General features: G+C 50.5%; 1 protein-coding gene across 1 annotated transcript; it reads left to right on the top strand.

Moving 5' to 3' along the window:
• Positions 1 to 831: 831 nt before the first annotated feature.
• LOC115073885 (N-fatty-acyl-amino acid synthase/hydrolase PM20D1-like) lies at positions 832 to 20,712 on the top strand. Its single transcript, XM_029572815.1, has 13 exons — positions 832 to 1,054; positions 9,267 to 9,353; positions 9,495 to 9,727; positions 9,843 to 9,929; positions 14,484 to 14,617; positions 15,042 to 15,161; positions 15,243 to 15,318; positions 15,730 to 15,791; positions 15,900 to 15,978; positions 17,197 to 17,268; positions 19,525 to 19,693; positions 19,813 to 19,912; positions 20,004 to 20,712. The coding sequence occupies exons 1-13, from the start codon at positions 874 to 876 to the stop codon at positions 20,131 to 20,133; spliced, it is 1,530 nt and encodes a 509-aa protein (XP_029428675.1). The 5' UTR covers positions 832 to 873; the 3' UTR covers positions 20,134 to 20,712.
• Positions 20,713 to 27,392: the final 6,680 nt, after the last annotated feature.

The following is a 27,392-nucleotide window of genomic DNA, read 5'->3' as shown; positions in this document are numbered from 1 at the left end:
AAGTCACAGCCCGGCAGCACATATACAGCCAGGTTTAAACACATGTGATGTGTAGGCACTTTCCAGTTCAGTTTTCAGATTAATTTTCCCTGAGAATGTATCGGGTTTTATTATAAGCGACCAAAAGGCAGAAAATTAGTTGAAAAATAAGGCTCCTTTTTTCTGCCAATGATTTTCTCCGGTTTTTCTTGGTTATAAACACTGATAAATTCGCGGGGAATATAGAATCTGAAAAGGAGGTTCTCTAGACGTGTGATACAAACGCATGGCAATTTTCTGCAAAGGCAGGAGCTCTGCTTGCAAATAGGGAGCTTCCTTTTCAGTTTTTATTTTATTTTCCCCGATAATTTATCGGTTTTTATTATAACCAAGAAAAATCATTGGCAGAAAAAAGGAGCCTTATCTGTCAACTAATTTTCTGCCGTTTGATCAGGTTTAATAAACCCCGATACATTGTTAGGGAAAATAAACTACAAACCGTACAGGAGGGTTCCTACTTACAAACGAAGCCAAGATTCGGGGTGAGAGGTGGAGGACGAACCCGATGCCTGGACGCCATCAGGAAAGAGCTGTAGTGTTGATACCAAATTCTTTTCAGATTCATAGTCATCACCTGTTCTGCCTTTTCGGTACAATACAGTCATGGGGAGAAGGAGCAGATTGCACTGGGAAAACAAACAAGGCCTAGCAGTCCCCAGGCTGGACCTTGTACCCCGCAGCTCAGATTGGCAAGGACACCTTTCTGCGCTGCACCGACACGTCCGAGAAACTACAAGCCCCAGCAGGCCGTTCGCAGAGGGTGCTGCTGTGATTGGCTGGCTGCGGGGCGGTGAGGCCAGGGATTGGTGGAAGGCGCTCCCGCTGCCAGTGCAGATGGCTCGCGGTGGGGCGGCCGGGCTGGCCGGCTTCGGCCTCGGGCTCGCCTTGTTCGTGTTCACGGTGCCGCTGCTGCTGAGGAGCTGCCGCTTTTCCGAGCCGCAGGCGGAGGGGGCCCGGCGCCGGCCGGTGGGATTCAGCGCCCAGGAGAAGGAGCAGCTGCGCGAGGCGCTGCGAGGTGACCGAGCCGGGGCGCGGGCGCAGGCGCACGTCCTTCCTGCTGCTGCTGCTGCGTCCTCCTTCCCCGTTTGTAAACTGCGCACGTATGAAGGGGAGGGGGGTGCGGCTTCCTTTAGGGGCCCCTCTTCGCTGTATTCCTGCTTTGCTTGTGTCAGTGTGGGACACAAAATAGGGCAGTGTTTAACGCGCAGAAGTAAAACAGAAATTGCCCACTTTATGTAATCTTTTTGTTTAAATGCTACCTGAACTGTCTGAAACCGAAGAAACCTTCTGCTGTAAAAAGAACAGAAAATTCAGCATCATGGACTCCGCTTGTGTCCTTGAGTGGGGTTTATGGACTTAAGATTATAGGTCCCCCTAATACTGTGTCATCTGCCTGGCCAGGTGAGGATATTTAATACACACAGGAGGCTCGAGTTCAGATCTTTCCTCGTTTCTGCCACTGACACTCATGACCTTGGCCAAGTCCCTTCACTTCCCATCATCTTAAGTACCCACATAACAAAGTGTGGTTTTTGTTTGTTTTAACAACCTGCTTTTCAGTTGTTAGGGATAATTCGGAAATCATTAGCTTCGGTGATTTTTTACATATAGGCACATGGGCTACGTTTGCTTTTATTGGAACCTCTCTGTTGGGATGCCCTAACTCTCCTGTTTCATTAGTATCCTTCAAGGATACATTTCTCCTACCCATGCACCTCTGAGCGACTGTCGGCTTTCCCCCTTGTTCTCGTTTAAAAGCTGCTCTATCTCCTTTTTGAAAGTTAGTGCCAGCAGCTTGGTTGCACTCTGGTTAAGGTGAAGCCCATCCTTTTGGACACAGAAATTCAGTCTACTAGCAAACCAGAGGTTAAAGGTTAAACGAACAAAACGTATTGAACAATTTATGTACGTTTCCTTAAATATATACATACATTTTTGTGGATTACATAAGGTTACACCCACACTGACCCCCAGGCAGCTCCCCATTCATTCTCACACCGCTCCCTCCCCATCCCCCAGGTATGCACACATTCATTCTCACACACACACAGAAACCCCCAGGCAGGCACCAATTTATTCTCACACACTCACATACACCACACACAGGCAGGCACCTGTTCTCACACAGACAGCCCCAGGAAGACACCCATTCATTCTCATACACAGATACAGCCTCAGGCAGGCACCCATACATTCACACACCGCTCCCTCCCCCGCCCAGGCATGCACACATTCATTCTCACACAAACACACACACACAGACCCCCAGGCAGCTCCCCATTCATTCTCACACCGCTCCCTCCCCATCCCCCAGGTATGCACACATTCATTCTCACACACACAGACCCCCAGGCAGGCACCAATTTATTCACACACACACACATGCAGGCACCTATTCTCACACATACAAACCCCAGGAAGACACCCATTCATTCTCATACACAGATACAGCCTCAGGCAGGCACCCATGCATTCACATACACTGACCCCCAGGCAGACTCCCATTCATACACTTGCACACACTGAAGGCCTCTGCTGCTGCTGTCACTGCTGCCATGTGGATATTTGGGGAGGTGCTGATTGCTGCTACTGGCACTGAAGCCCATTCTGGTGCCTCCTCTGTGCAGGCACCGCAGTATTAAATACTTGTGGGCTTCCACTTCCTCCATGCCGATTTCGTACATTGCAAGATCAGCAGAGAGAAAGTGCTACTCTTGCACATTCCCAAAGATAACATGTGCCAAGCACTAAAAAGTAATTTTTTTTTACCTTTGCTGTCTGATCTTAGTTTTCTAATCAGCTGGTCACAGGCTTTTTTTTCCACCTTCCCTTTCTTGTTTTTTTGCCAATTCCTTTTACGGGGTCTTAAGAACATAAGAAATTGCCAGGCTGGGTCAGACCAAGGGTCCAACAAGCCCAGCATCCTGTTTCCAACAGAGGCCAAACCAGACCACAAGAACCTGGCAAGTACCCAAACACTAAGAAGATCCCATGCTCCTGATGCAATTAATAGCAGTGGCTATTCCCTAAGTAAACTTGATTAATAGCCGTTAATGGACTTCTCCTCCAAGAACTTATCCAAACCTTTTTTGAACCCAGCTACACTAACTGCACTGACCACATCCTCTGGCAACAAATTCCAGAGCTTTATTGTGCGTTGAGTGAAAAAGAATTTTCTCTGATTAGTCTTAAATGTGCCACATGCTAACTTCATGGAGTGCCCCCTAGTCCTTCTATTATCTAAAAGAATAAATAACCGAGTCACATCTACCCATTCTAGACCTCTCATGATTTTAAAACACCTCTGTCATATCCTCCCTCAGCCGTCTCTTCTCCAAGCTGAACAGCCCTAACTTCTTCAGCCTTTCCTCATAGTAGAGCTGTTCCATCCCCTTTATCATTTTGGTTGCCCTTCTCTGTACCTTCTCCATCGCAACTATATTCTTTGTGAGATGCGGCGACCAGAACTGTACACAGTATTCAAGGTGCGGTCTCACCATGGAGCGATACAGAGGCATTATGACATTTTCCGTATTAACCATTCCCTTCCTAATAATTCCTAACATTCTGTTTGCTTTTTTGACTGCTGCAGCACACTGAGCCGACGATTTTAAAGTATTATCCACTATGATGCCTAGATCTCTTTCCTGGGTGGTAGCACCTAATATGGAACCTAACATCGTGTAACTACAGCAAGGGTTATTTTTCCCTATATGCATCACCTTGCACTTATCCACATTAAATTTCATCTGCCATTTGGATGCCCAATCTTCCAGTCTCACAAGGTCCTCCTGTAATGTATCACAATCCATTTGTGATTTAACTACTCTGAATAATTTTGTATCATCTCTCCATCTGTCTTCTTCCCTCAAACACACAGTCAGGTTCTCATTCTCACAGTGGCCCCACTACCGGGTTTCCTCCTCTTCTTGGATCACCGCGACGTGGGATCCGTGGCAGCCCATTAATGCTGCTCTTCTTCTGTACACGGCAGATGCTCCTCCTCCTTCCTGCCCACGCGGCTCCAGCAACGTTTTTCTTCCGGGGCTGCGCATGCAGGAAGGAGGAGGAGTGAACGTGACCCTTTTCTTCGGGCCGTGGTGAGGTAAAGCTCCACCAGGACCCCGCCAATCTTCCTGCTGTAGTTCCCTGCTTCCCCTGGTCCTGCTGCTATGTGGACCGGGTGACACCTTCACTCTGCAGGCGACACACAGTTTGGAAAGCTGTGCTCTATCCTCTGGGGATCCCCATGCCCTATTGAATTCCATCGCTGTTCTTGTCTTCACCTCTTTTTTCAGGAGTTATTCCATGTGAAGGAATATTTTCTGACATTCCTGAGTCTCGTCCTTTGCAGTTTCATAGCTTGACCTCCGTGTTCTTCAACATCTTTTCCATTTGAAAAAGTTAGATGTTTATGCCTGATTAAAACCTTTCAGGTATCTCCCCTGCACCTCCTCTCGTCCAGGGTGTACATATTTAGATCCTTCAATCTCTCCTCGTAGATCTTCTGATACAGACTCCCCCACAAGTTTGCTCGCCCTTTTCTGGACCGCCTTCATCCTATCCCTATCCTTTTTGGGATATTGAATCCAGGTAAGGCCTCACCGAGGACCTGTACAGGGGCATCATCACCTCCTTTTTCTTATTGGTTATTTCTCTCTCAGTGCAGCCCAGCGATCTTCTGGCCTTAGCATTGCCTTGTTACATTGCTTTACTGCCTTCAGGTCGTTTCTCCCCAGTCCGTGCCCCATCCTGTACAGCATCTTTGAATTTTTGCTTCCCAAATGCACAATTCTGCACTTCTAGGCTTTGAATCTCTTCGGCCGCTGCTCAAGCTTTTTCAGTTCACTTTTCATTCTCCTTCAGGTTTTCCATGCTGCTGCAGATCTTAGTCATTCACAAAAAGACAAACTTTTTCTTCTAATCCTTCCATTAAATCGCTCACAAAGATATTGAATGGATCCGGCTCCTAAACCAATTGCTGAGGCACTCCCCTTATCACTCTTCCCTCCTCAGAGTAGGTTCCATTTTCCACCACTCGCTGTCGTCTGTCCGTCAGCCACTCTGTAATCCTTTACCTTGGGATCCACTCCCAGGCGTTTAATTTAACTCATGACACTCCTATGCAGGACAGAGCTTTGCTGATGTCCAGATAAATCACATCAAGTGCTCATCCTTGATATAATTCCCTGATCTTACTGTAAAGCAATTAGTTGGGAGGGATTATCAAGGTGCGTGTGGCCTGATAGCCAGAATACTGGATTTTGCATCAGGGAAGACCAGGGACATAAGTTTAAATCTTCCTTCTGCCACTGACCATCTACCCTACAGGCCGATACAGTACAGTGCGCTCCGGCGGAGTGCACTGTTAACCCGCGAGTGGACGCGCATTTTCCCTTACCCCTTATTCAGTAAGGAGCGGAAAACACACGTCCAACCCGCCAAACCTAATAGCGCCCTCAACATGCAAATGCATGTTGAAGACCCTATTAGGTATTCCCTCGCGATTCAGTAAGTAAAATGTGCAGCCAAGCCACACATTTTACTTTCAGAAATTAGTGCATATCCAAAGGCAGGCGCTAATTTCTCCAGGCACCAGGAAAGTGCTCAGAAAAGCAGTAAAAACTGCTTTTCTGTGCACCCTCTGACTTAATATCATGACGATATTAAGTTGGAGGTCCCGAAGGGTAAAAAAAGTAAAAAAAAAAATTTTGAAGTCGGCCGGTGGCTGTCGGGTCGAAAACCGGACGCTCAATTTTTGCCGCCGTCCGGTTTCCGAGCCCATGGCTATCAGTGGGCTCGAGAACCGACGCCGGCAAAATTGAGCATCGGCTGTCAAACCCGCTGACAGCCGCCGCTCCGGGGCAAAAGGAGTGTCCCTAGCGCCTCCTTTTGCCCGTTTCTACCGCCGGACCTAATTTAAATACTGAATCACGCGCACAGGTGAGTGGGCGTTTGCCCACTCTCCCGCGGCCTTTACTGAATCGGCCCGCTAGTGAGTTTGGGCAAACGGAATGGTTTTTCTAGTCCTTGATAAACAGATGCATGGCTTAGGGTGCAGCGCCATCTGCTGCTTAGGATGCTGAAGAACAGGCATCTGCAGTGACAGGGAGCATATAAAGCACAGAGCCCTCCAGTTCTTCTTTCATACTATTTCATATAGGATGCACTGTCTTTTGCTCCCACACCATTAACAATGACAGAAAGGCACTGACTAAAATAAGCAGCGCTGTCCCTGCTCTGCACCCCTCATGCATTTGATTCAAAGAAAGGGTGGATGCTTGTGACATACACAGAGGATCCTTAGCTGTAGGGGGAGTGAGGGGTAAAGCCTGGGATAAGCACAGAGGATCCTTAGCTGTGGGGGAGTGAGGGGTAAAGCCTGGGATAAGCACAGAGGATCCTTAGCTGTGGGGGAGTGAGAGGTAAAGCCTGGGATAAGCACAGAGGATCCTTAGCTGTGAGGGAGTGAGAGGTAAAGCCTGGGTTAAGCACAGAGGATCCTTAGCTGTGGGGGAGTGAGGGGTAAAGCCTGGGATAAGCACAGAGGATCCTTAGCTGTGAGGGAGTGAGAGGTAAAGCCTGGGATAAGCACAGAGGATCCTTAGCTGTGAGGGAGTGAGAGGTAAACCCTGGGATAAGCACAGAGGATCCTTAGCTGTGGAGGAGTGAGGGGTAAAGCCTGGGATAAGCACAGAGTATCCTTAGCTGTGGGAGGGAGTGAGGGGTAAAGCCTGGGATAAGCACAGAGGATCCTTAGCTGTGGGGGAGTGAGGGGTAAAGCCTGGGATAAGCACAGAGGATCCTTAGCTGTGAGGGAGTGAGAGGTAAAGCCTGGGATAAGCACAGAGGATCCTTAGATGTGGGGGGGATTGAGGGCTAAAGCCTGGGATAAGCACAGAGGATCCTTAGCTGTGGGGGAGTGAGGAGTAAAGCCTGGGATAAGCACAGAGGATCCTTAGATGTGAGGGAGTGAGGGGTAAAGCCTGGGATAAGCACAGAGGATCCTTAGCTGTGAGGGAGTGAGAGGTAAAGCCTGGGATAAGCACAGAGGATCCTTAGATGTGGGGGGATTGAGGGGTAAAGCCTGGGATAAGCACAGAGGATCCTTAGCTGTGAGGGAGTGAGGGGTAAAGCCTGGGATAAGCACAGAGGATCCTTAGCTGTGAGGGAGTGAGGGGTAAAGCCTGGGATAAGCACAGAGGATCCTTAGCTGTGGGGAGTGAGGGGTAAAGCCTGGGATAAGCACAGAGGATCCTTAGCTGTGGGGGAGTGAGGGGTAAAGCCTGGGATAAGCACAGAGGATCCTTAGCTGTGGGGGAGTGAGGGGTAAAGCCTGGATAAGCACAGAGGATCCTTAGCTGTGGGGGATTGAGGAGTAAAGCCTGGGATAAGCACAGAGGATCCTTAGCTGTGGGGAGTGAGGGGTAAAGCCTGGGATAAGCACAGAGGATCCTTAGCTGTGGGGAGTGAGGGGTAAAGCCTGGGATAAGCACAGAGGATCCTTAGCTGTGAGGGGAGTGAGGGGTAAAGCCTGGGATAAGCACAGAGGATCCTTAGCTGTGGGGGAGTGAGGGGTAAAGCCTGGGATAAGCACAGAGGATCCTTAGCTGTGGGGGAGTGAGGGGTAAAGCCTGGGATAAGCACAGAGGATCCTTAGCTCTGGGGGAGTGAGGGGTAAAGCCTGGGATAAGCACAGAGGATCCTTAGCTGTGGGGGAGTGAGGAGTAAAGCCTGGGATAAGCACAGAGGATCCTTAGATGTGGGGGGATTGAGGGGTAAAGCCTGGGATAAGCACAGAGGATCCTTAGCTGTGAGGGAGTGAGGGGTAAAGCCTGGGATAAGCACAGAGGATCCTTAGCTGTGAGGGAGTGAGGGGTAAAGCCTGGGATAAGCACAGAGGATCCTTAGCTGTGGGGAGTGAGGGGTAAAGCCTGGGATAAGCACAGAGGATCCTTAGCTGTGGGGGAGTGAGGGGTAAAGCCTGGGATAAGCACAGAGGATCCTTAGCTGTGAGGGAGTGAGGGGTAAAGCCTGGGATAAGCACAGAGGATCCTTAGCTGTGAGGGAGTGAGGGGTAAAGCCTGGGATAAGCACAGAGGATCCTTAGCTGTGGGGGAGTGAGGGGTAAAGCCTGGGATAAGCACAGAGGATCCTTAGCTGTCGGAAGTGATGGGTGTAAATGGAGATGAAGTAGGGTCTTCTGAACTGTAACAGGAAGGGAAAATGGCAAGAGAATGGATGAGTCTTGGGATCTTTGCTTACAAGGAGTTTCTGTGTTTTGCTATAGCTGCATGGAGGTATTAATTACATCAGCTCAGCACAGACGGAGCTGCAGGAGGAGTTTTAGTGTAACATACGCTCATCTGGCACAGAAAATAAGTGAAAATTAACTGTCAGCGTTATGAAACATCTTAATTATTAACCAGAATGATTATGAGATGAGAATGCTGGGAACAAAAGGAGTGATCTGATTGGCCAGCGGTGATTTCCCTATCACTGTGGGTTGCTCTGTATTGATGCAGTGATGACGCTTTCTGCACCGTGCATGAGCTCTGGAAAAAAAACCCCCGTCTTAAAATAATATCAGCAGAGAAAACAAAGAATAACTTTACTACAACCTTTTTTTACTAGTTGCTATTCCATTCCTGAGGCTAAATGTTGAATATTTTAATGCTTTTCCGGATTATCCATTGAGGACATTACAAATCTGAATATTAGGCCTTGATACTGTGCTGTTCAGCAGCAGAAGTGTTTGTGAGCAGAGCAGCGAAATCCTTTTTCAAAGTCTGAGAACAGGGAGGGGAAGGGAAGCGAGACCTCGGGAGCTTTATCCAGGAAAGCAGAAGCAGACCCAAGGCTGGCGCGGGAGAGTCTGGCACCCCCACCTCTTCTTTGCTGGTATTGGCTCTGAGGTAGCCCTTCTGGGCCTCATGCCAGAGGGATTTTGCTGCCCCCCCCCCAAACTTTTGCCACGCTAGGCGACCGCCCAGTTTGCCTAAAGGAAGCACTGGCCCTGCGCAGACCCCTTTAGGATGACCAGAAGGAAAGGATGCAGTCAGCTGAGAAATTCCAGGGAAAAAGTCAATGTGAACCTGTGAGAGGAAGAGGTGGCCCTCTTTGGTCCCCCTGAGGGGGTTGGGGGGGGGGTTATCCAGCTGTGACCCTAGCTGAGGCCCGGCAGTCCTGTCTCACCCCCTCCTGGTTTCTTGTCTTTCATTCGTTAGGTGCCATCAGGATCCCCACTGTCTCCTTCTCTCCCGGCAAAGTGGCTACCTCGGCAATGGAGGAATTCAGTGCTTACATTCGGAAAGGTACGGTGCTCTCCTGTCCCGGGGCCTGCGACATGCCCCATCCTCTTCCCGCTGTGACGGGAACCTCTGGGCTTGCAGGCAGTAGTGGATGGGGGCCCCTTTGCTGATGTGGTCTCCCTTATTTGCTTCTCTCCCCCGCAGTCTTCCCTGGGGTCTTCTCCTCCAGCTTCGTTCAGCATGAGGTGATTGGGGGGTACAGCCACCTCTTCACGGTGCAGGGCTCCGACCCCCACCTCCAGCCTTACATGCTGCTTGCTCACCTGGACGTGGTCCCAGCCTCCGACGAGGGCTGGGAGGTGCCGCCTTTCTCCGCTCAGGAGCGAGATGGATTCCTCTACGGCCGGGGGACTCTGGATGACAAGAACGCAGCAATTGTAAGTGCAGGGAAAGCAGAGCGGGTAGGAAAGGGCATGACGGGTGCAGCAGCCGGCAGCCGTGTGCTGGGAGCTTTGAGGACATCAGTAACATGCGTCTCTCCCGCAACAACAGGGCATTCTTCAAGCTCTGGAGTTCCTGCTGAAGAGACAGTACAGGCCAGTCCGGTCTTTCTACATCGGCATCGGGCATGATGAAGAGGTAGGGAGCTGCCATCTGCTATCGTACGCACCTGTGCTCTTCCTGCTTCCCCTGTACGTACCTGTGCTCTTTCTGCTTCCCCTGTACGTACCTCTGCTCTTCCTGCTACCCCTGTACGCACCTGTGCTCTTCCTGCTACCCCTCTACGTACCTGTGCTCTTTCTGCTTCCCCTGTACGCACCTGTGCTCTCCCTGCTACCCCTCTACGTACCTGTGCTCTTTCTGCTTCCCCTGTACGCACCTGTGCTCTTCCTGCTTCCCCTGTACGCACCTGTGCTCTTTCTGCTTCCCCTGTACGCACCTGTGCTCCTGTTGTCACCATACATGCTCGTTCCTTCTCCTGTCACTGTACGCACCTGTGCTCCTGTTGTCACCATACATGCTCGTTCCTTCTCCTGTCACTGTGTGCATTTGTGCTCCTCTTGCTGTCACTATATACCTGTGAAATTCAGGCTACACTGTATGCACCTGTGCTCCTCCTGTTGTCACTGTGCATGCCTGTGCTCCAGTTCTGTTACCATACATGCCTTATGTTCCTCTCACTGTCACTATATATATATATATATATATATATATGTGAACCTCATGCTACACTGTGTGTGCCTGTATTCTGTTGTCACTGTACATGACTGTGCTCTTTCTGCTGCCATTGTACATACCTGTGCTCCTATTCTGTCACCGAACATGCCTCATTCTCCTCTCACTGTCACTAAAGAGCTGTGAACCTCAGACTACACTGTATATGCCTGTGTTTCTTCTGTTGTCACTGTACATGCGTGTTCTCTTTCTGATGCTATTGAACTCGCCTGTGCTCCTGTTACACTATACGCTCCTGTGCTTCTCCTGCTGTTATTGCATGCACCTGTGCTCCTCCTGCTATTTTTGTATGTGCCTGTGCTTCTCCTGCTGTTATTGCATGCGCCTGTGCTGCTGTTACACTGTATGCACCTGTGCTCCTCCTGCTATTATTGTATGTGCCTGTGCTTCTCCTGCTGTTATTGCATGCGCCTGTGCTGCTGTTACACTGCATGTGCCTGTGCTCCTCCTCTGCTTCTCCTTTCATTATGTGCATCTACAGTTCCACAACTTTTTTTTTCTCTTCTTTGGTACTGTCTGTTCCCTCTGTACTCTGATGATGCTCAGATACTGTATATCATCCAAAAATACCAATGTACAACTGATGAGAGATCACAAATACAGTATTTCAGTTTTTAATGAAAAAATACAAAATACAGCAATACAAAACCCCATATAGGCACCCCTCATATAATTACGGATGAACAATTATTTATTTAAAGAGTCTTCTATACCAATATTAGAGCAGACATCATATCGGTTTACATTGAACTAAAGAGCAGAAATTACAAAAAACAGGGGTTGTATTGTATATGTTTTTTATGATTGTACTCTTGTTCATCGCCTAGACCTTTTAAGTGTTAGGTGATTCACAAATGTTAATAAATGTAAAAAAAAAAGTATATACAAAAGCAAACCCAAATTACATCAAACAACTGTGCTCCCAAATTAAAGCATCCCCACATATCATCCTGACATATAATGCATCCCCTATCATCTCATAATCACATAGCATCCCAGCATATAACACATATAACGCATCTCCTGTCGTCATCTCATAATCACATAGCATCCCAGCATATAACACACATAACGCATCTCCTGTCGTCATCTCATAATCACGTAGCATCCCAACATATAACACACATAACACATCTCCTGTCGTCATCTTATAATCACGTAGCATCCCAACATATAACACACATAACACATCTCCTGTCGTCATCTTATAATCACGTAGCATCCCAACATATAACACACATAACACATCTCCTGTCGTCATCTTATAATCACATAGCAGCCCCTCCATATAACACATATAACGCATCTCCTGTCATCTTATAATCACATAGCATCCCAGCATATAACACACATAACGCATCTCCTGTCGTCATCTCATAATCACATAGCATCCCAACATATAACACACATAACACATCTCCTGTCGTCATCTTATAATCACATAGCATCCCAGCATATAACACACACAATGCATCTCCTGTCGTCATCTTATAATCACATAGCATCCCAACATATAACGCATCTCCTGTCATCATCTCATAATCACATAGCATCCCAGCATATAACACACATAACGCATCCCCTGTCGTCATCTCATAATCACATAGCATCCCAGCATATAACACACACAACGCATCTCCTGTCGTCATCTCATAATCACATAGCATCCCAGCATATAACACATATAACGCATCTCCTGTCGTCATCTCATAATCACGTAGCATCCCAGCATATAACACACACAACGCATCCCCTGTCGTCATCTCATAATCACGTAGCATCCCAGCATATAACACATATAACGCATCTCCTGTCGTCATCTCATAATCACGTAGCATCCCAGCATATAACACACATAACGCATACCCTGTCGTCATCTCATAATCACGTAGCATCCCAGCATATAACACACATAACGCATCCCCTGTCGTCATCTCATAATCACGTAGCATCCCAGCATATAACACATATAACGCATCTCCTGTCGTCATCTCATAATCACGTAGCATTCCAGCATATAACACACATAACGCATCCCCTGTCGTCATCTCATAATCACATAGCATCCCAGCATATAACACACACAACGCATCCCCTGTCGTCATCTCATAATCACATAGCATCCCAGCATATAACACATATAATGCATCTCCTGTCGTCATCTCATAATCACGTAGCATCCCAGCATATAACACACACAACGCATCCCCTGTCGTCATCTCATAATCACGTAGCATCCCAGCATATAACACATATAACGCATCTCCTGTCATCATCTCATAATCACGTAGCATCCCAGCATATAACACACATAACGCATACCCTGTCGTCATCTCATAATCACGTAGCATCCCAGCATATAACACACATAACGCATCTCCTGTCGTCATCTCATAATCACGTAGCATCCCAGCATATAACACATATTAACGCATCTCCTGTCGTCATCTCATAATCACGTAGCATCCCAGCATATAACACACATAACGCATCTCCTGTCGTCATCTCATAATCACGTAGCATCCCAGCATATCACACATATAACGCATCTCCTGTCGTCATCTCATAATTACGTAGCATCCCAGCATATAACACATATAACGCATCTCCTGTCGTCATCTCATAATCACGTAGCATCCCAGCATATAACACACATAACGCATCCCCTGTCATCTCATAATCACGTAGCATCCCAGCATATAACACACAACGCATCTCCTGTCGTCATCTCATAATCACATAGCATCCCAGCATATAACACATTCCCTGTCATCATCTCATAATCACATAGCATCCCAGCATATAACACATATAACGCATCTCCTGTCGTCATCTCATAATCACGTAGCATCCCAGCATATAACACACATAACGCATCCCCTGTCGTCATCTCATAAACACGTAGCATCCCAGCATATAACACACATAACGCATCTCCTGTCGTCATCTCATAATCACGTAGCATCCCAGCATATAACACATATAACGCATCCCCTGTCGTCATCTCATAATCACATAGCATCCCAGCATATAACACACACAACGCATCCCCTGTCGTCATCTCATAATCACATAGCATCCCAGCATATAACACACACAACGCATCCCCTGTCGTCATCTCATAATCACGTAGCATCCCAGCATATAACACACACAACGCATCTCCTGTCGTCATCTCATAATCACGTAGCATCCCAGCATATAACACACATAACGCATCCCCTGTCGTCATCTCATAAACACGTAGCATCCCAGCATATAACACGCATAACGCATCTCCTGTCGTCATCTCATAATCACGTAGCATCCCAGCATATCACACATATAATGCATCTCCTGTCGTCATCTCATAATTACGTAGCATCCCAGCATATAACACATATAACGCATCTCCTGTCGTCATCTCATAATTACGTAGCATCCCAGCATATAACACATATAACGCATCTCCTGTCGTCATCTCATAATCACGTAGCATCCCAGCATATAACACACATAACGCATCCCCTGTCATCTCATAATCACATAGCATCCCAGCATATAACACACAACGCATCTCCTGTCGTCATCTCATAATCACATAGCATCCCAGCATATAACACATTCCCTGTCATCATCTCATAATCACATAGCATCTCAACATGCTTTGCTAATTAGAGCTCCCTCAGGGAAAAAAGATTTCAGCGTTCATCACACAGGAGGAACACAGTCTCACTTTCATTGGAAGAAGATAATATTCAGAAATCAAAGGAATGCAGTTCCAAAATCTTTGTGTGTGTGGTGCGCTGTTACCAGTAAAGGCCGCCCCTCTATTCTCTTACTGAGGCTCTTTTCTGTGCTTCTTTTTACCATCGAGTATAAAAGGTAGTGAAAACTAACCCTCTGTGTTTCATGCCAGAGACAGATTTGCCGAGGATTTAAACGGGGTGTTGTTTTTTTTGGGGGGGGATCCTGTAGGTGTCTGGGAATGACGGAGCAAGGAAAATTGCTGCGAAACTGGAGCGAGCGGGTGTGAGACTCTCCTTCGTGTCTGATGAGGGGCTGGCGGTGCTGGAGGGAGTGGTGAAAGGCATCAGCGATCCTGTGGCCCTGTAAGTCCAAAGGGAGTGTGGATGAAGAGGTTCTGCCGTGTTCTCGCCCCGTGAGCCCAGCTGTTCCCTGCTTTGTGCGGCTGCAGTTATTGGTGTGGCTGACGCTCACCGGGAGGTATCGCATTCATAATTGCTTCATTAAGCAGTGCCCTGGGCCTTCATGGGCAGGGACTCTCCAGTGCTTCCGCACGTCCTGCCATGTGGGCGACACAGATGTGGATTCGCAGGTCCCTCGGGGACCAGTCGCTGCAGACATTTTGTGCCTCGTTGTTTGTGTTGCTGTCGCAGAACGAGGGCTGCTCAAAGAGTGACCGGAAGGTCTGCCGGACAGTGTCCAGTCTTCTCTTGTAAAAGGTTAAAGCTGCAGATGCTGTAGAGGGGAAATGCCAGCTATAACATGTGGAGTCTGGTTGTTGCTCTCTAGGGTGGGGACCACGGAGAAGGGCGCAATTACGCTAACCCTGACAGTGCACAGTGAGCCCGGCCACTCCTCCTTCCCTCCCAAGGAGACGAGCATTGGGATCCTAGCCGCAGCTGTGTCCAGGTGAGAAGCAGCACATCTGGAATCCCAGCACTGCCCAAGGCAGAGTCCTTCCAGCTGTTTAACGCCATCTTTTTATTGCAGGCTGGAGCAGAACCCCATGCCCAGTTTATTTGGGAAAGGGCCGGAGCTGGTGACCTTTGAACAGCTGGCCACACAGGTAAAGCTGAAGCAGGGGTACTTGGCTGCCAGAATGGGGTGGTTATAGCAAGTCAGCGCCACGTGGCTAACCGGGGAATAAAGTCAGCCGGACAGAAGCTCTCGCCGGTTGCAGTACAGAAGACTTTCTTGCTCTTGCGTGTGAAATCCCACCTAGAGTTCCAGCAAGCAAGAAATGTGAGTTATGAATGAGACCTGAACAGTAAAGCCTCATGAGACAAGGCTGGGGGGATATGAAAGCAGGATCCCTCGCCTCTCCTCCCCCACCCCTGAAAAGGCTGTGCTACTCGCGTAGCCGGGGCCCCCTTTACAGGTTGGCAGTGAGTGGGCGCAGGCGGGGGTGAGGTCTGGAACCAGGGGCCCAGACGGAGAAGCAGAGGCTTCAGGTGACCTCTGGTTTTTTTCCTCCCAGTTCGCCTTCCCTCTGAATGTCGTCATGGGCAACCTGTGGCTGTTTGCTCCCGTGGTTGGCAGGTGAGTGGCCCGCGGCGTCGTGCGCAAGGTGCTCGCTAGCCCTCCTTCCTAGGCCGGCTTGCCTGCAGGTGGTTAAACAAGCCTTCTGTTTCCCCTGTTTCTACACAGAGTGCTGGAGCGCGAGCCGTCCACCAGCGCACTGGTGCGAACCACCACCGCCCTGACGCTGTTTCACGCAGGCGTGAAGGTACTGGGGCAAGTGCCGCTTCCCTCCTCCCTCTGTCCCTCACTTCATCTTTACAGCTTATTCCCGTCTTACTGTTCTTTTTTTTGTCGTAATAGTTTGTATCTCTTAGATTTCTACACATTTTTTTACTCAAAGGGCGGAACCTTTGGTACAGTTTTAGTTTATTTGCTCTTACTTATCTGTCACACCTTTAACAAATAAATCAAAACAGAGATAGAAAGAAATACAATTGTTACAAATACACACAACAAAGTAACACACAAAATATAAAATAATAAAACCGTACAGTACAATATAGCAGGGCCACATCCATTTTTAAAAACCAGCTTCCCTGAATCCAGATCTTCAGCTGTCCGTGCTGTGTTCATGCTTTATATGTATCATTGTACGTCTGCATGGGGCTCTGATAAAGATTCACTCTTCAGCTGTCCGTGCTGTTTTCGTGCTTTATATGTATCATTGTACGTCTGCATGGGGCTCTGATAAAGATTCACTCTTCAGCTGTCCGTGCTGTGTTCATGCTTTATATGTATAAATTGTGACGCCTGTGTGTGGCTCTGATAAAGATTCACTCTTCAGCTGTCCGTGCTGTGTTCATGTTTTATATGTATAAATTGTGATGTCTGCATGGGGCTCTGATAAAGATTCACTCTTCAGCTGTCCGTGCTGTGTTCATGCTTTATATGTATAAATTGTGACGCCTGTGTGTGGCTCTGATAAAGATTCACTCTTCAGCTGTCCGTGCTGTGTTCGTGTTTTATATGTATAAACTGTGACGTCTGCATGGGGCTCTGATAAAGATTCACTCTTCAGCTGTCCGTGCTGTGTTCGTGTTTTATATGTATAAATTGTGACGCCTGTGTGTGGCTCTGATAGATTCACTCTTCAGCTGTCCGTGCTGTGTTTGTGCTTCATGTATATGAGTGTAACGCTCTTTAGCCTTCCTGTGTTCATGTTTCACGTTCTGAGTGTGACATCTGCGTGCAGTGGCACTGCTGGTTTAGTTAGATTCAGAGTGATGGGAATGGCTGTCGAGGACGTGTCCAAACTCGAATGCCTCCGAGCCAGTTTATACAGGGGCTGCTGAAATCCCAGTAACTGAGGGCAAGGGGCACTGCTCTACCTCCTGTTTTATCACATTGTATTTTTGACATTTCAGTTTTCCTGGCAATAGATTCTTTATTTGTCCTTTTCTTTCTTTGTCTCTTACATTCGCAGGCTAATGTCATCCCGCCTTTTGCAAACGCAACAGTCAACTTCCGGATCCACCCGGCCCAGACAGTGGAAGAGGTTCTATAGCAACTGCCTACTCCACGTCACCTTTATTTAGTCTCTGATGAGTTTGGCATGGCTGGGGCCGGTGGCTTTCCAGGAGCACTGCCTCCTTGGGGATAATGACCTGAGTCAGGCAGATATTTATTTTCCATGCTTACATTCCCCAAAGTCACGGCCAGTGCCCATTACAAGTTTTTACGTACATAACAGTAAAAGCAAATCAAAAAGCATTAAACCGATAACTTAACATTTGTAAAGGCTGCCTGAATAACAAAGCCTTGATTAGCTTCCTAATACCACTGTTTAAGGTAGGATGAGGATTACATAGAGAACAGTCTGAGCCCCCAGAAGAGAATATTTCAACAGGAGTCAAAAAGGTGTAGGGCAGAGCCCAGCACAGGAAGTTACTTCCCAGGAGTTAGAGCTGAGTGAGTTTGCTCATTGGTGAGCTGAAATGCCGGAAAAACAGCAGCCAGCATTTTGTTTTGCTTTAGAAATACCACTTTTGCCCTCTTTGATTATTCTGCTCTAAAAATGTAATAGTTCTGGTTCCACGTGATTCTCCTGCTCTAGGGTTTAATGGTTCTAGATCTCCATGATGCTACTACTATGGAGATTCACTGTTCTGGTTCTGGCTCCCTTTGATTTTCCTGCTCTGGGGATTAATGGTTCTGGATCTGGCTCTCTGTTATTCTCTTACTCTGGGGATTAATGGTTCTGGATCTGGCTCTCTGTGATTCTCCTGCTCTGGGGATTAATGGTTCTGGCTCTCTGTGATTCTCTTACTCTGGGGATTAATGGTTCTGGCTCTCTGTGATTCTCCTGCTCTGGGGATTAATGGTTCTGGCTCTCTGTGATTCTCTTACTCTGGGGATTAATGGTTCTGGTTCTGGCTCTCTGTGATTCTCTTACTCTGGGGATTAATGGTTCTGGATCTGGCTCTCTGTGATTCTCTTACTCTGGGGATTAATGGTTCTGGTTCTGGCTCTCTGTGATTCTCTTACTCTGGGGATTAATGGTTCTGGATCTGGCTCTCTGTGATTCCCTTACTCTGGGGATTAATGGTTCTGGTTCTGGCTCTCTGTGAATCTCTTACTCTGGGGATTAATGGTTCTGGATCTGGCTCTCTGTGATTCCCTTACTCTGGGGATTAATGGTTCTGGTTCTGGCTCTCTGTGAATCTCTTACTCTGGGGATTAATGGTTCTGGATCTGGCTCTCTGTGATTCTCTTACTCTGGGGATTAATGGTTTTGGATCTGGCTCTCTGTGATCCTCTTACTCTGGGGATTAATGGTTCTGGATCTGGCTCTCTGTGATTCTCCTGCTCTGGGGATTAATGGTTCTGGATCTGGCTCTCTGTGATTCCCTTACTCTGGGGATTAATGGTTCTGGTTCTGGCTCTCTGTGATTCTCCTACTCTGGGGATTAATGGTTCTGGATCTGGCTCTCTGTGATTCTCTTACTCTGGGGATTAATGGTTCTGGTTCTGGCTGTCTGTGATTCCCTTACTCTGGGGATTAATGGTTCTGGTTCTGGCTGTCTGTGATTCCCTTACTCTGGGGATTAATGGTTCTGGATCTGGCTCTCTGTGATTCCCTTACTCTGGGGATTAATGGTTCTGGATCTGGCTCTCTGTGATTCTCTTACTCTGGGGATTAATGGTTCTGGATCTGGCTCTCTGTGATTCACTTACTCTGGGGATTAATGGTTCTGGTTTTGGCTCTCTGTGATTCTCCTACTCTGGGGATTAATGGTTCTGGATCTGGCTCTCTGTGATTCTCTTACTCTGGGGATTAATGGTTCTGGATCTGGCTCTCTGTGATTCTCTTACTCTGGGGATTAATGGTTCTGGCTCTCTGTGATTCTCTTACTCTGGGGATTAATGGTTCTGGATCTGGCTCTCTGTGATTCTCCTGCTCTGGGGATTAATGGTTCTGGATCTGGCTCTCTGTGATTCTCTTACTCTGGGGATTAATGGTTCTGGATCTGGCTCTCTGTGATTCTCTTGCTCTGGGGATTAATGGTTCTGGATCTGGCTCTCTGTGATTCTCCTGCTCTGGGGATTAATGGTTCTGGATCTGGCTCTCTGTGATTCTCCTGCTCTGGGGATTAATGGTTCTGGATCTGGCTCTCTGTGATTCCCTTACTCTGGGGATTAATGGTTCTGGATCTGGCTCTCTGTGATTCTCTTACTCTGGGGATTAATGGTTCTGGATCTGGCTCCGTGTGATTTTCCAGCTCTGAATTCTCTCCCTGTTCTTCTCCTGCAGGTCCTAGAGCTGGTGAGAGCCACTGTTGCTGATGAGAGAGTAAAGCTAAACGTGCAGGATGCCTTTGACCCGCTCCCTGTCAGCCCCTACGATGAGGACTCCTTCGGATTCCAGATCATCAGACGCACCATCCATGAGGTTTTCTCCGAAGTTAGCATGGTGGCTCCCGGTAAGAGAGGACGTTGACCGGGTCCTTGATGCCAGGCTGGGCTGGGCATGGGCAGAGACCGTTGGCTGCAGTGCACGCTGCATCTTGGACACTGTTGCGTTTTGTTTCTTGCTTCCCAGGCGTTTGCATCGGGAACACGGACAGCCGGCACTTTGTCAATCTCACTGACAGCATCTATCGCTTTTCCCCAATCTGGCTGAAACGCGAGGATCTGGGCAGGTAATGGCGCTCCCCTCAGCGGGCTGAAATGTCTGGCACCAGGCGTTGCGTGAAAGAAATAAAAAGTGTGCATTTGTGGTTTTTCAAACAGGATTCATGGCCTGAATGAACGGATTTCGCTAGAGATGTATGAGAGAGGGGTGCAGTTTTACTTTCACCTCATGGAAAACTCCGACATCGCCCAGCTGCCAAAGCCCCACAAAAGCGCTCACGAGCTCTAACCGGGCGAGCTCTGCTGAAGAAGAAACCTGGAGCCAAACCTGGAGCAAACGTTCCCCCTCTCTGCCCTATCCCCCACCCTCGGGACCAGAAAGAGATCTTTAGAAAGAAACAGCGCAGATAGGGCACTGATGGAGTTTGCCTTTTGATCTGTTTTGTTCAGTTTTCAGACTCTGTCGCCGGATGAGCTGCTGCTGATTGTGTGCAGGGCTGTGCCCTGCCCTAGGGGCTTCCGGAAGACCAATACTGCCCCCTCCCCTCCTCGCTGGCTGCTAGTCAGGGGTCACCATACCCTTTCCTGGAGGTGGCTGCTGCTCCTCCACTAGGGAAGGGCAGCAGGGTTTCCTTGGCAAGGGGAGGGGACAGCACTCATCCGGCAGGGCAACAACCTACCCAAGTAGTTAGGTATTTAACATCAAAGCCCCCCCTGCAAGGCTGAAGGGGCACAGGGTTTGGATGTGCCTCCAGCTCCTTTATATGCAGAGCAATTGATTGTGAGAACAGTGCCAGGAAAGAGAAGATTTAATGTTAATATGAATTGCAGGGAAGGATTAATTAAAGTCATGGCAGGGAACGGTTGAGTCCTGGCTCTGGAGTGCTTTATTTTAGAAGACGTTTTGCTGAAAGAAGCTGCCTGGCACTGTGTGGTGGTGGTTCAGCCACCTTTGGGAACTGTCAGGATGTTTACTGGGTTGTTTCCTGAATTCAGGTTTTGTCATAGTCTGACTGTGCGTTACAGCCAGAAATCAAGGATGCCTGAGAGTGGCACAGAGGATCCTCAGCAGTGAGGGGTAAAGCCTGAGAGGGGCACAGAGGACCCTCAGCAGTGAGGGGTAAAGCCTGAGAGGGGCACAGAGGATCCTCAGCAGTGAGGGGTAAAGCCTGAGAGGGGCACAGAGGACCCTCAGCAGTGAGGGGTAAAGCCTGAGAGGGGCACAGAGGACCCTCAGCAGTGAGGGGTAAAGCCTGAGAGGGGCACAGAGGATCCTCAGCAGTGAGGGGTAAAGCCTGGGACAGGCACAGAATCCCTGGGTGAGGGAGCGAGGGATAAAGCCTGGGACGGGCACAGAGGATCCTCAGCAGTGAGGGAGTGAGGGGTAAAGCCTGGGATAAGCACAGAGGATCCTTAGCTGTGGGGGAGTGAGGGGTAAAGCCTGGGATAAGCACAGAGGATCCTTAGCTGTGGGGGAGTGAGGGGTAAAGCCTGGGATAAGCACAGAGGATCCTTAGCTGTGAGGGAGTGAGGGGTAAAGCCTGGGATAAGCACAGAGGATCCTTAGCTGTGAGGGAGTGAGAGGTAAAGCCTGGGATAAGCACAGAGGATCCTTAGCTGTGGGGGAGTGAGGGGTAAAGCCTGGGATAAGCACAGAGGATCCTTAGCTGTGGGGGAGTGAGAGGTAAAGCCTGGGATAAGCACAGAGGATCCTTAGCTGTGAGGGAGTGAGAGGTAAAGCCTGGGATAAGCACAGAGGATCCTTAGCTGTGAAGGAGTGAGGGGTAAAGCCTGGGATAAGCACAGAGGATCCTTAGCTGTGGGGGAGTGAGGGGTAAAGCCTGGGATAAGCACAGAGGATCCTTAGCTGTGGGGGAGTGAGGGGTAAAGCCTGGGATAAGCACAGAGGATCCTTAGCTGTGAGGGAGTGAGGGGTAAAGCCTGGGATAAGCACAGAGGATCCTTAGCTGTGAGGGAGTGAGAGGTAAAGCCTGGGATAAGCACAGAGGATCCTTAGCTGTGGGGGAGTGAGGGGTAAAGCCTGGGATAAGCACAGAGGATCCTTAGCTGTGGGGGAGTGAGAGGTAAAGCCTGGGATAAGCACAGAGGATCCTTAGCTGTGAGGGAGTGAGAGGTAAAGCCTGGGATAAGCACAGAGGATCCTTAGCTGTGAAGGAGTGAGGGGTAAAGCCTGGGATAAGCACAGAGGATCCTTAGCTGTGGGGGAGTGAGGGGTAAAGCCTGGGATAAGCACACAGGATCCTTAGCTGTGGGGGAGTGAGGGGTAAAGCCTGGGATAAGCACAGAGGATCCTTAGCTGTGGAAGGGAGTGAGGGGTAAAGCCTGGGACGGGCACAGAGGATCCTCAGCAGTGAGGGAGTGAGGGGTAAAGCCTGGGATAAGCACAGAGGATCCTTAGCTGTGGGGGAGTGAGGGGTAAAGCCTGGGATAAGCACAGAGGATCCTTAGCTGTGAGGGAGTGAGGGGTAAAGCCTGGGATAAGCACAGAGGATCCTCAGCAGTGAGGGGTAAAGCCTGGGACGGGCACAGAGGATCCTCAGCAGTGAGGGGTAAAGCCTGGGACGGGCACAGAGGATCCTCAGCAGTGAGGGAGTGAGGGGTAAAGCCTGGGATAAGCACAGAGGATCCTTAGCTGTGAGGGAGTGAGGGGTAAAGCCTGGGATAAGCACAGAGGATCCTCAGCAGTGAGGGAGTGAGGGGTAAAGCCTGGGATAAGCACAGAGGATCCTTAGCTGTGAGGGAGTGAGGGGTAAAGCCTGGGATAAGCACAGAGGATCCTCAGCAGTGAGGGGTAAAGTCTGGGACGGGCACAGAGGATCCTCAGCAGTGAGGGAGTGAGGGGTAAAGCCTGGGACGGGCACAGAATCCCTGGGTGAGGGAGTGAGGGGTAAAGCCTGGGCTGGGCACAGAATCCCTGGGTGAGGGAGCGAGGGGTAAAGCCTGGGATAAGCACAGAATCCCTGGGTGAGGGGGTGAGGGAGTGAGGGGTAAAGCCTGGGATAAGCACAGAATCCCTGGGTGAGGGAGTGAGGGGTAAAGCCTGGGCTGGGCACAGAATCCCTGGGTGAGGGGGTGAGGGAGCGAGGGGTAAAGCCTGGGCTGGGCACAGAATCCCTGGGTGAGGGAGTGAGGGGTAAAGCCTGGGACGGGCACAGAATCCCTGGGCGAGGAGGTAACACCTGGGATGAAGGTAGAGGATCCTTGGGGGTGGGAAGATAGTGGTAAAGCCTGGGAGAAACACAGAGGATCTCTAGTGGAAAAGACCTGAGGAAAAGTCAGAGATTAACTGGAGTCTTTGGCATTTCACCAAGATGTAAATTGAGCAGACTCTGGCTGGACCTTGCGGCCCTTATCTGCGATCGGATTCTGTGTGTTTCTATATTAGGCTGGAGAGCATTTGTTAGGGTGATCCATCAGCTCTATTCTGGTGAGAAGGGAGCACGTGGGGGAGAGAGAGAGGTAACAGCAGCAGCCTGAGGGAAATCTGCCCCACAGCTGGTGTTGCCGAGTGTCCTGGCTGCTTGCTTGCTGTAAGTTACATAGTTTTGCAGGAAACTGAAAAGTCAGTGAGTGTGGACAAACCTTCACTAAGGCTGGCTAATCCCAAATCAGATCACTGAGTCCTTCCCATCTCTGGAGCACGGAGCAATCCAGTCCTCTGCAGATGTGGCTAGAGGAGCCTCGCGGTCTGTCTGTCTGTCTGGTAGCAGTGTTTGAGCCATGGGCAGTTTTGGCTGTGTCCTGGCTACACAGAAGACTTTAAGGCTGCTTTGCTCCTCTGGCCACTGTGGCCTAATAAAGGGGTGTTTTCTTCTTTTCTCGCTGTGACGGCTCGACCTCCTGCTCACTGCTGCCAGCCCCAGCACTGTGTATGGATTCTGCCTGCCCTCAGTCCTGTTTCCAGGCTGTATCGCCTGTGACTGCGCGACCTCCTGCTCACTGCTGCTCGTCCCAGCACTGTGTATGGATTCTGCCTGCCCTCAGTCCTGTTTCCAGGCTGTATCGCCTGTGACTGCCTGACCTCCTGCTCACTGCTGCTCGTCCCAGCACTGTGTATGGATTCTGCCTGCCCTCAGTCCTGTTTCCAGGCTGTATCGCCTGTGACTGCCTGACCTCCTGCTCACTGCTGCTCGTCCCAGCACTGTGTATGGATTCTGCCTGCCCTCAGTCCTGTTTCCAGGCTGTATCGCCTGTGACTGCGCGACCTCCTGCTCCCTGCTGCTGGCCTCAGCACTGTATGGATTCTGCCTGCCCTCAGTCCTGTTTCCAGGCTGTATCGCCTGTGACTGCCTGACCTCCTGCTCACTGCTGCTGACCCAGCACTGTGTATGGATTCTGCCTGCCCTCGGTCCTGTTACCAGGCTGTATCGCCTGTGACTGCCTGACCTCCTGCTCACTGCTGCTGACCCAGTACTGTGTATGGATTCTGCCTGCCCTCGGTCCTGTTTCCTGGCTGTATCGCCTGTGACTGCCTGACCTCCTGCTCACTGCTGCTGACCCAGCACTGTGTATGGATTCTGCCTGCCCTCAGTCCTGTTTCCTGGCTGTATCGCCTGTGACTGCGCGACCTCCTGCTCACTGCTGCTCGTCCCAGCACTGTGTATGGATTCTGCCTGCCCTCAGTCCTGTTTCCAGGCTGTATCGCCTGTGACTGCCTGACCTCCTGCTCACTGCTGCTGGTCCCAGCACTGTGTATGGATTCTGCCTGCCCTCAGTCCTGTTTCCAGGCTGTATCGGCTGTGACTGCCTGACCTCCTGCTCACTGCTGCCGGCCCCAGCACTGTGTATGGATTCTGCCTGCCCTCAGTCCTGTTTCCAGGCTGTATCGCCTGTGACTGTGCGACCTCCTGCTTACTGCTGCCAGCCCCAGCACTGTGTATGGATTCTGCCTGCCCTCAGTCCTGTTTCCAGGCTGTATCGCCTGTGACTGCGCGACCTCCTGCTCACTGCTGCTCGTCCCAGCACTGTGTATGGATTATGCCTGCCCTCAGTCCTGTTTCCTGGCTGTATCACCTGTGACTGCCTGACCTCCTGCTCACTGCTGCTGGCCCCAGCACTGTGTAGGGATTATGCCTGCCCTCAGTCCTGTTTCCTGGCTGTATCGCCTGTGACTGCCTGACCTCCTGCTCACTGCTGCTGGCCCCAGCACTGTGTAGGGATTATGCCTGCCCTCAGTCCTGTTTCCTGGCTGTATCGCCTGTGACTGCCTGACCTCCTGCTCACTGCTGCTGGCCCCAGCACTGTGTAGGGATTATGCCTGCCCTCAGTCCTGTTTCCTGGCTGTATCGCCTGTGACTGCCTGACCTCCTGCTCACTGCTGCTGGCCCCAGCACTGTGTAGGGATTATGCCTGCCCTCAGTCCTGTTTCCTGGCTGTATCGCCTGTGACTGCCTGACCTCCTGCTCACTGCTGCTGGCCCCAGCACTGTGTATGGATTCTGCCTGCCCTCAGTCCTGTTTCCAGGCTGTATCGCCTGTGACTGCGCGACCTCCTGCCGGCCCCAACACTGTGTATGGATTCTGCCTGCCCTCAGTCCTGTTTCCAGGCTGTATCGCCTGTGACTGCGCGACCTCCTGCTCACTGCTGCCGGCCCCAGCACTGTGTATGGATTCTGCCTGCCCTCAGTCCTGTTTCCAGGCTGTATCGCCTGTGACTGCCTGACCTCCTGCTCACTGCTGCCAGCCCCAGCACTGTGTATGGATTCTGCCTGCCCTCAGTCCTGTTTCCAGGCTGTATCGCCTGTGACTGCGCGACCTGCTTACTGCTGCCAGCCCCAGCACTGTGTATGGATTCTGCCTGCCCTCAGTCCTGTTTCCAGGCTGTATCGCCTGTGACTGCGCGACCTCCTGCTCACTGCTGCTGGCCCCAGCACTGTGTATGGATTCTGCCTGCCCTTAGTCCTGTTTCCTGGCTGTATCGCCTGTGACTGCGCGACCTCCTGCTCACTGCTGCCAGCCCCAGCACTGTGTATGGATTCTGCCTGCCCTCAGTCCTGTTTCCAGGCTGTATCGCCTGTGACTGCGCGACCTGCTTACTGCTGCCAGCCCCAGCACTGTGTATGGATTCTGCCTGCCCTCAGTCCTGTTTCCAGGCTGTATCGCCTGTGACTGCGCGACCTCCTGCTCACTGCTGCTGGCCCCAGCACTGTGTAGGGATTATGCCTGCCCTCAGTCCTGTTTCCTGGCTGTATCGCCTGTGACTGCCTGACCTCCTGCTCACTGCTGCTGGCCCCAGCACTGTGTAGGGATTATGCCTGCCCTCAGTCCTGTTTCCTGGCTGTATCGCCTGTGACTGCCTGACCTCCTGCTCACTGCTGCTGGCCCCAGCACTGTGTAGGGATTATGCCTGCCCTCAGTCCTGTTTCCTGGCTGTATCGCCTGTGACTGCCTGACCTCCTGCTCACTGCTGCTGGCCCCAGCACTGTGTAGGGATTATGCCTGCCCTCAGTCCTGTTTCCTGGCTGTATCGCCTGTGACTGCCTGACCTCCTGCTCACTGCTGCTGGCCCCAGCACTGTGTATGGATTCTGCCTGCCCTCAGTCCTGTTTCCAGGCTGTATCGCCTGTGACTGCGCGACCTCCTGCCGGCCCCAACACTGTGTATGGATTCTGCCTGCCCTCAGTCCTGTTTCCAGGCTGTATCGCCTGTGACTGCGCGACCTCCTGCTCACTGCTGCCGGCCCCAGCACTGTGTATGGATTCTGCCTGCCCTCAGTCCTGTTTCCAGGCTGTATCGCCTGTGACTGCCTGACCTCCTGCTCACTGCTGCCAGCCCCAGCACTGTGTATGGATTCTGCCTGCCCTCAGTCCTGTTTCCAGGCTGTATCGCCTGTGACTGCGCGACCTGCTTACTGCTGCCAGCCCCAGCACTGTGTATGGATTCTGCCTGCCCTCAGTCCTGTTTCCAGGCTGTATCGCCTGTGACTGCGCGACCTCCTGCTCACTGCTGCTGGCCCCAGCACTGTGTATGGATTCTGCCTGCCCTTAGTCCTGTTTCCTGGCTGTATCGCCTGTGACTGCGCGACCTCCTGCTCACTGCTGCCAGCCCCAGCACTGTGTATGGATTCTGCCTGCCCTCAGTCCTGTTTCCAGGCTGTATCGCCTGTGACTGCGCGACCTGCTTACTGCTGCCAGCCCCAGCACTGTGTATGGATTCTGCCTGCCCTCAGTCCTGTTTCCAGGCTGTATCGCCTGTGACTGCGCGACCTCCTGCCGGCCCCAACACTGTGTATGGATTCTGCCTGCCCTCAGTCCTGTTTCCAGGCTGTATCGCCTGTGACTGCGCGACCTCCTGCTCACTGCTGCCGGCCCCAGCACTGTGTATGGATTCTGCCTGCCCTCAGTCCTGTTTCCAGGCTGTATCGCCTGTGACTGCCTGACCTCCTGCTCACTGCTGCCAGCCCCAGCACTGTGTATGGATTCTGCCTGCCCTCAGTCCTGTTTCCAGGCTGTATCGCCTGTGACTGCGCGACCTGCTTACTGCTGCCAGCCCCAGCACTGTGTATGGATTCTGCCTGCCCTCAGTCCTG

Source organism: Rhinatrema bivittatum, chromosome 12 (assembly GCF_901001135.1).
Source record: "Rhinatrema bivittatum chromosome 12, aRhiBiv1.1, whole genome shotgun sequence".
Taxonomy (NCBI): Eukaryota; Metazoa; Chordata; class Amphibia; order Gymnophiona; family Rhinatrematidae; genus Rhinatrema; species Rhinatrema bivittatum.
This window is presented reverse-complemented; position numbering and strand designations above follow the sequence as displayed.

Bases quoted from the DNA above. Each gene is read 5' to 3' on its own strand.
- LOC115073885 (XM_029572815.1), top strand. From the start codon at position 874: ATGGCTCGCGGTGGGGCGGCCGGGCTGGCCGGCTTCGGCCTCGGGCTC. The intron at 9,930-14,483 runs GTAGGGAGCTGC...GGGATCCTGTAG, and splicing joins GCATCGGGCATGATGAAGAG to GTGTCTGGGAATGACGGAGC. The intron at 15,792-15,899 runs GTGAGTGGCCCG...GTTTCTACACAG, and splicing joins TTTGCTCCCGTGGTTGGCAG to AGTGCTGGAGCGCGAGCCGT.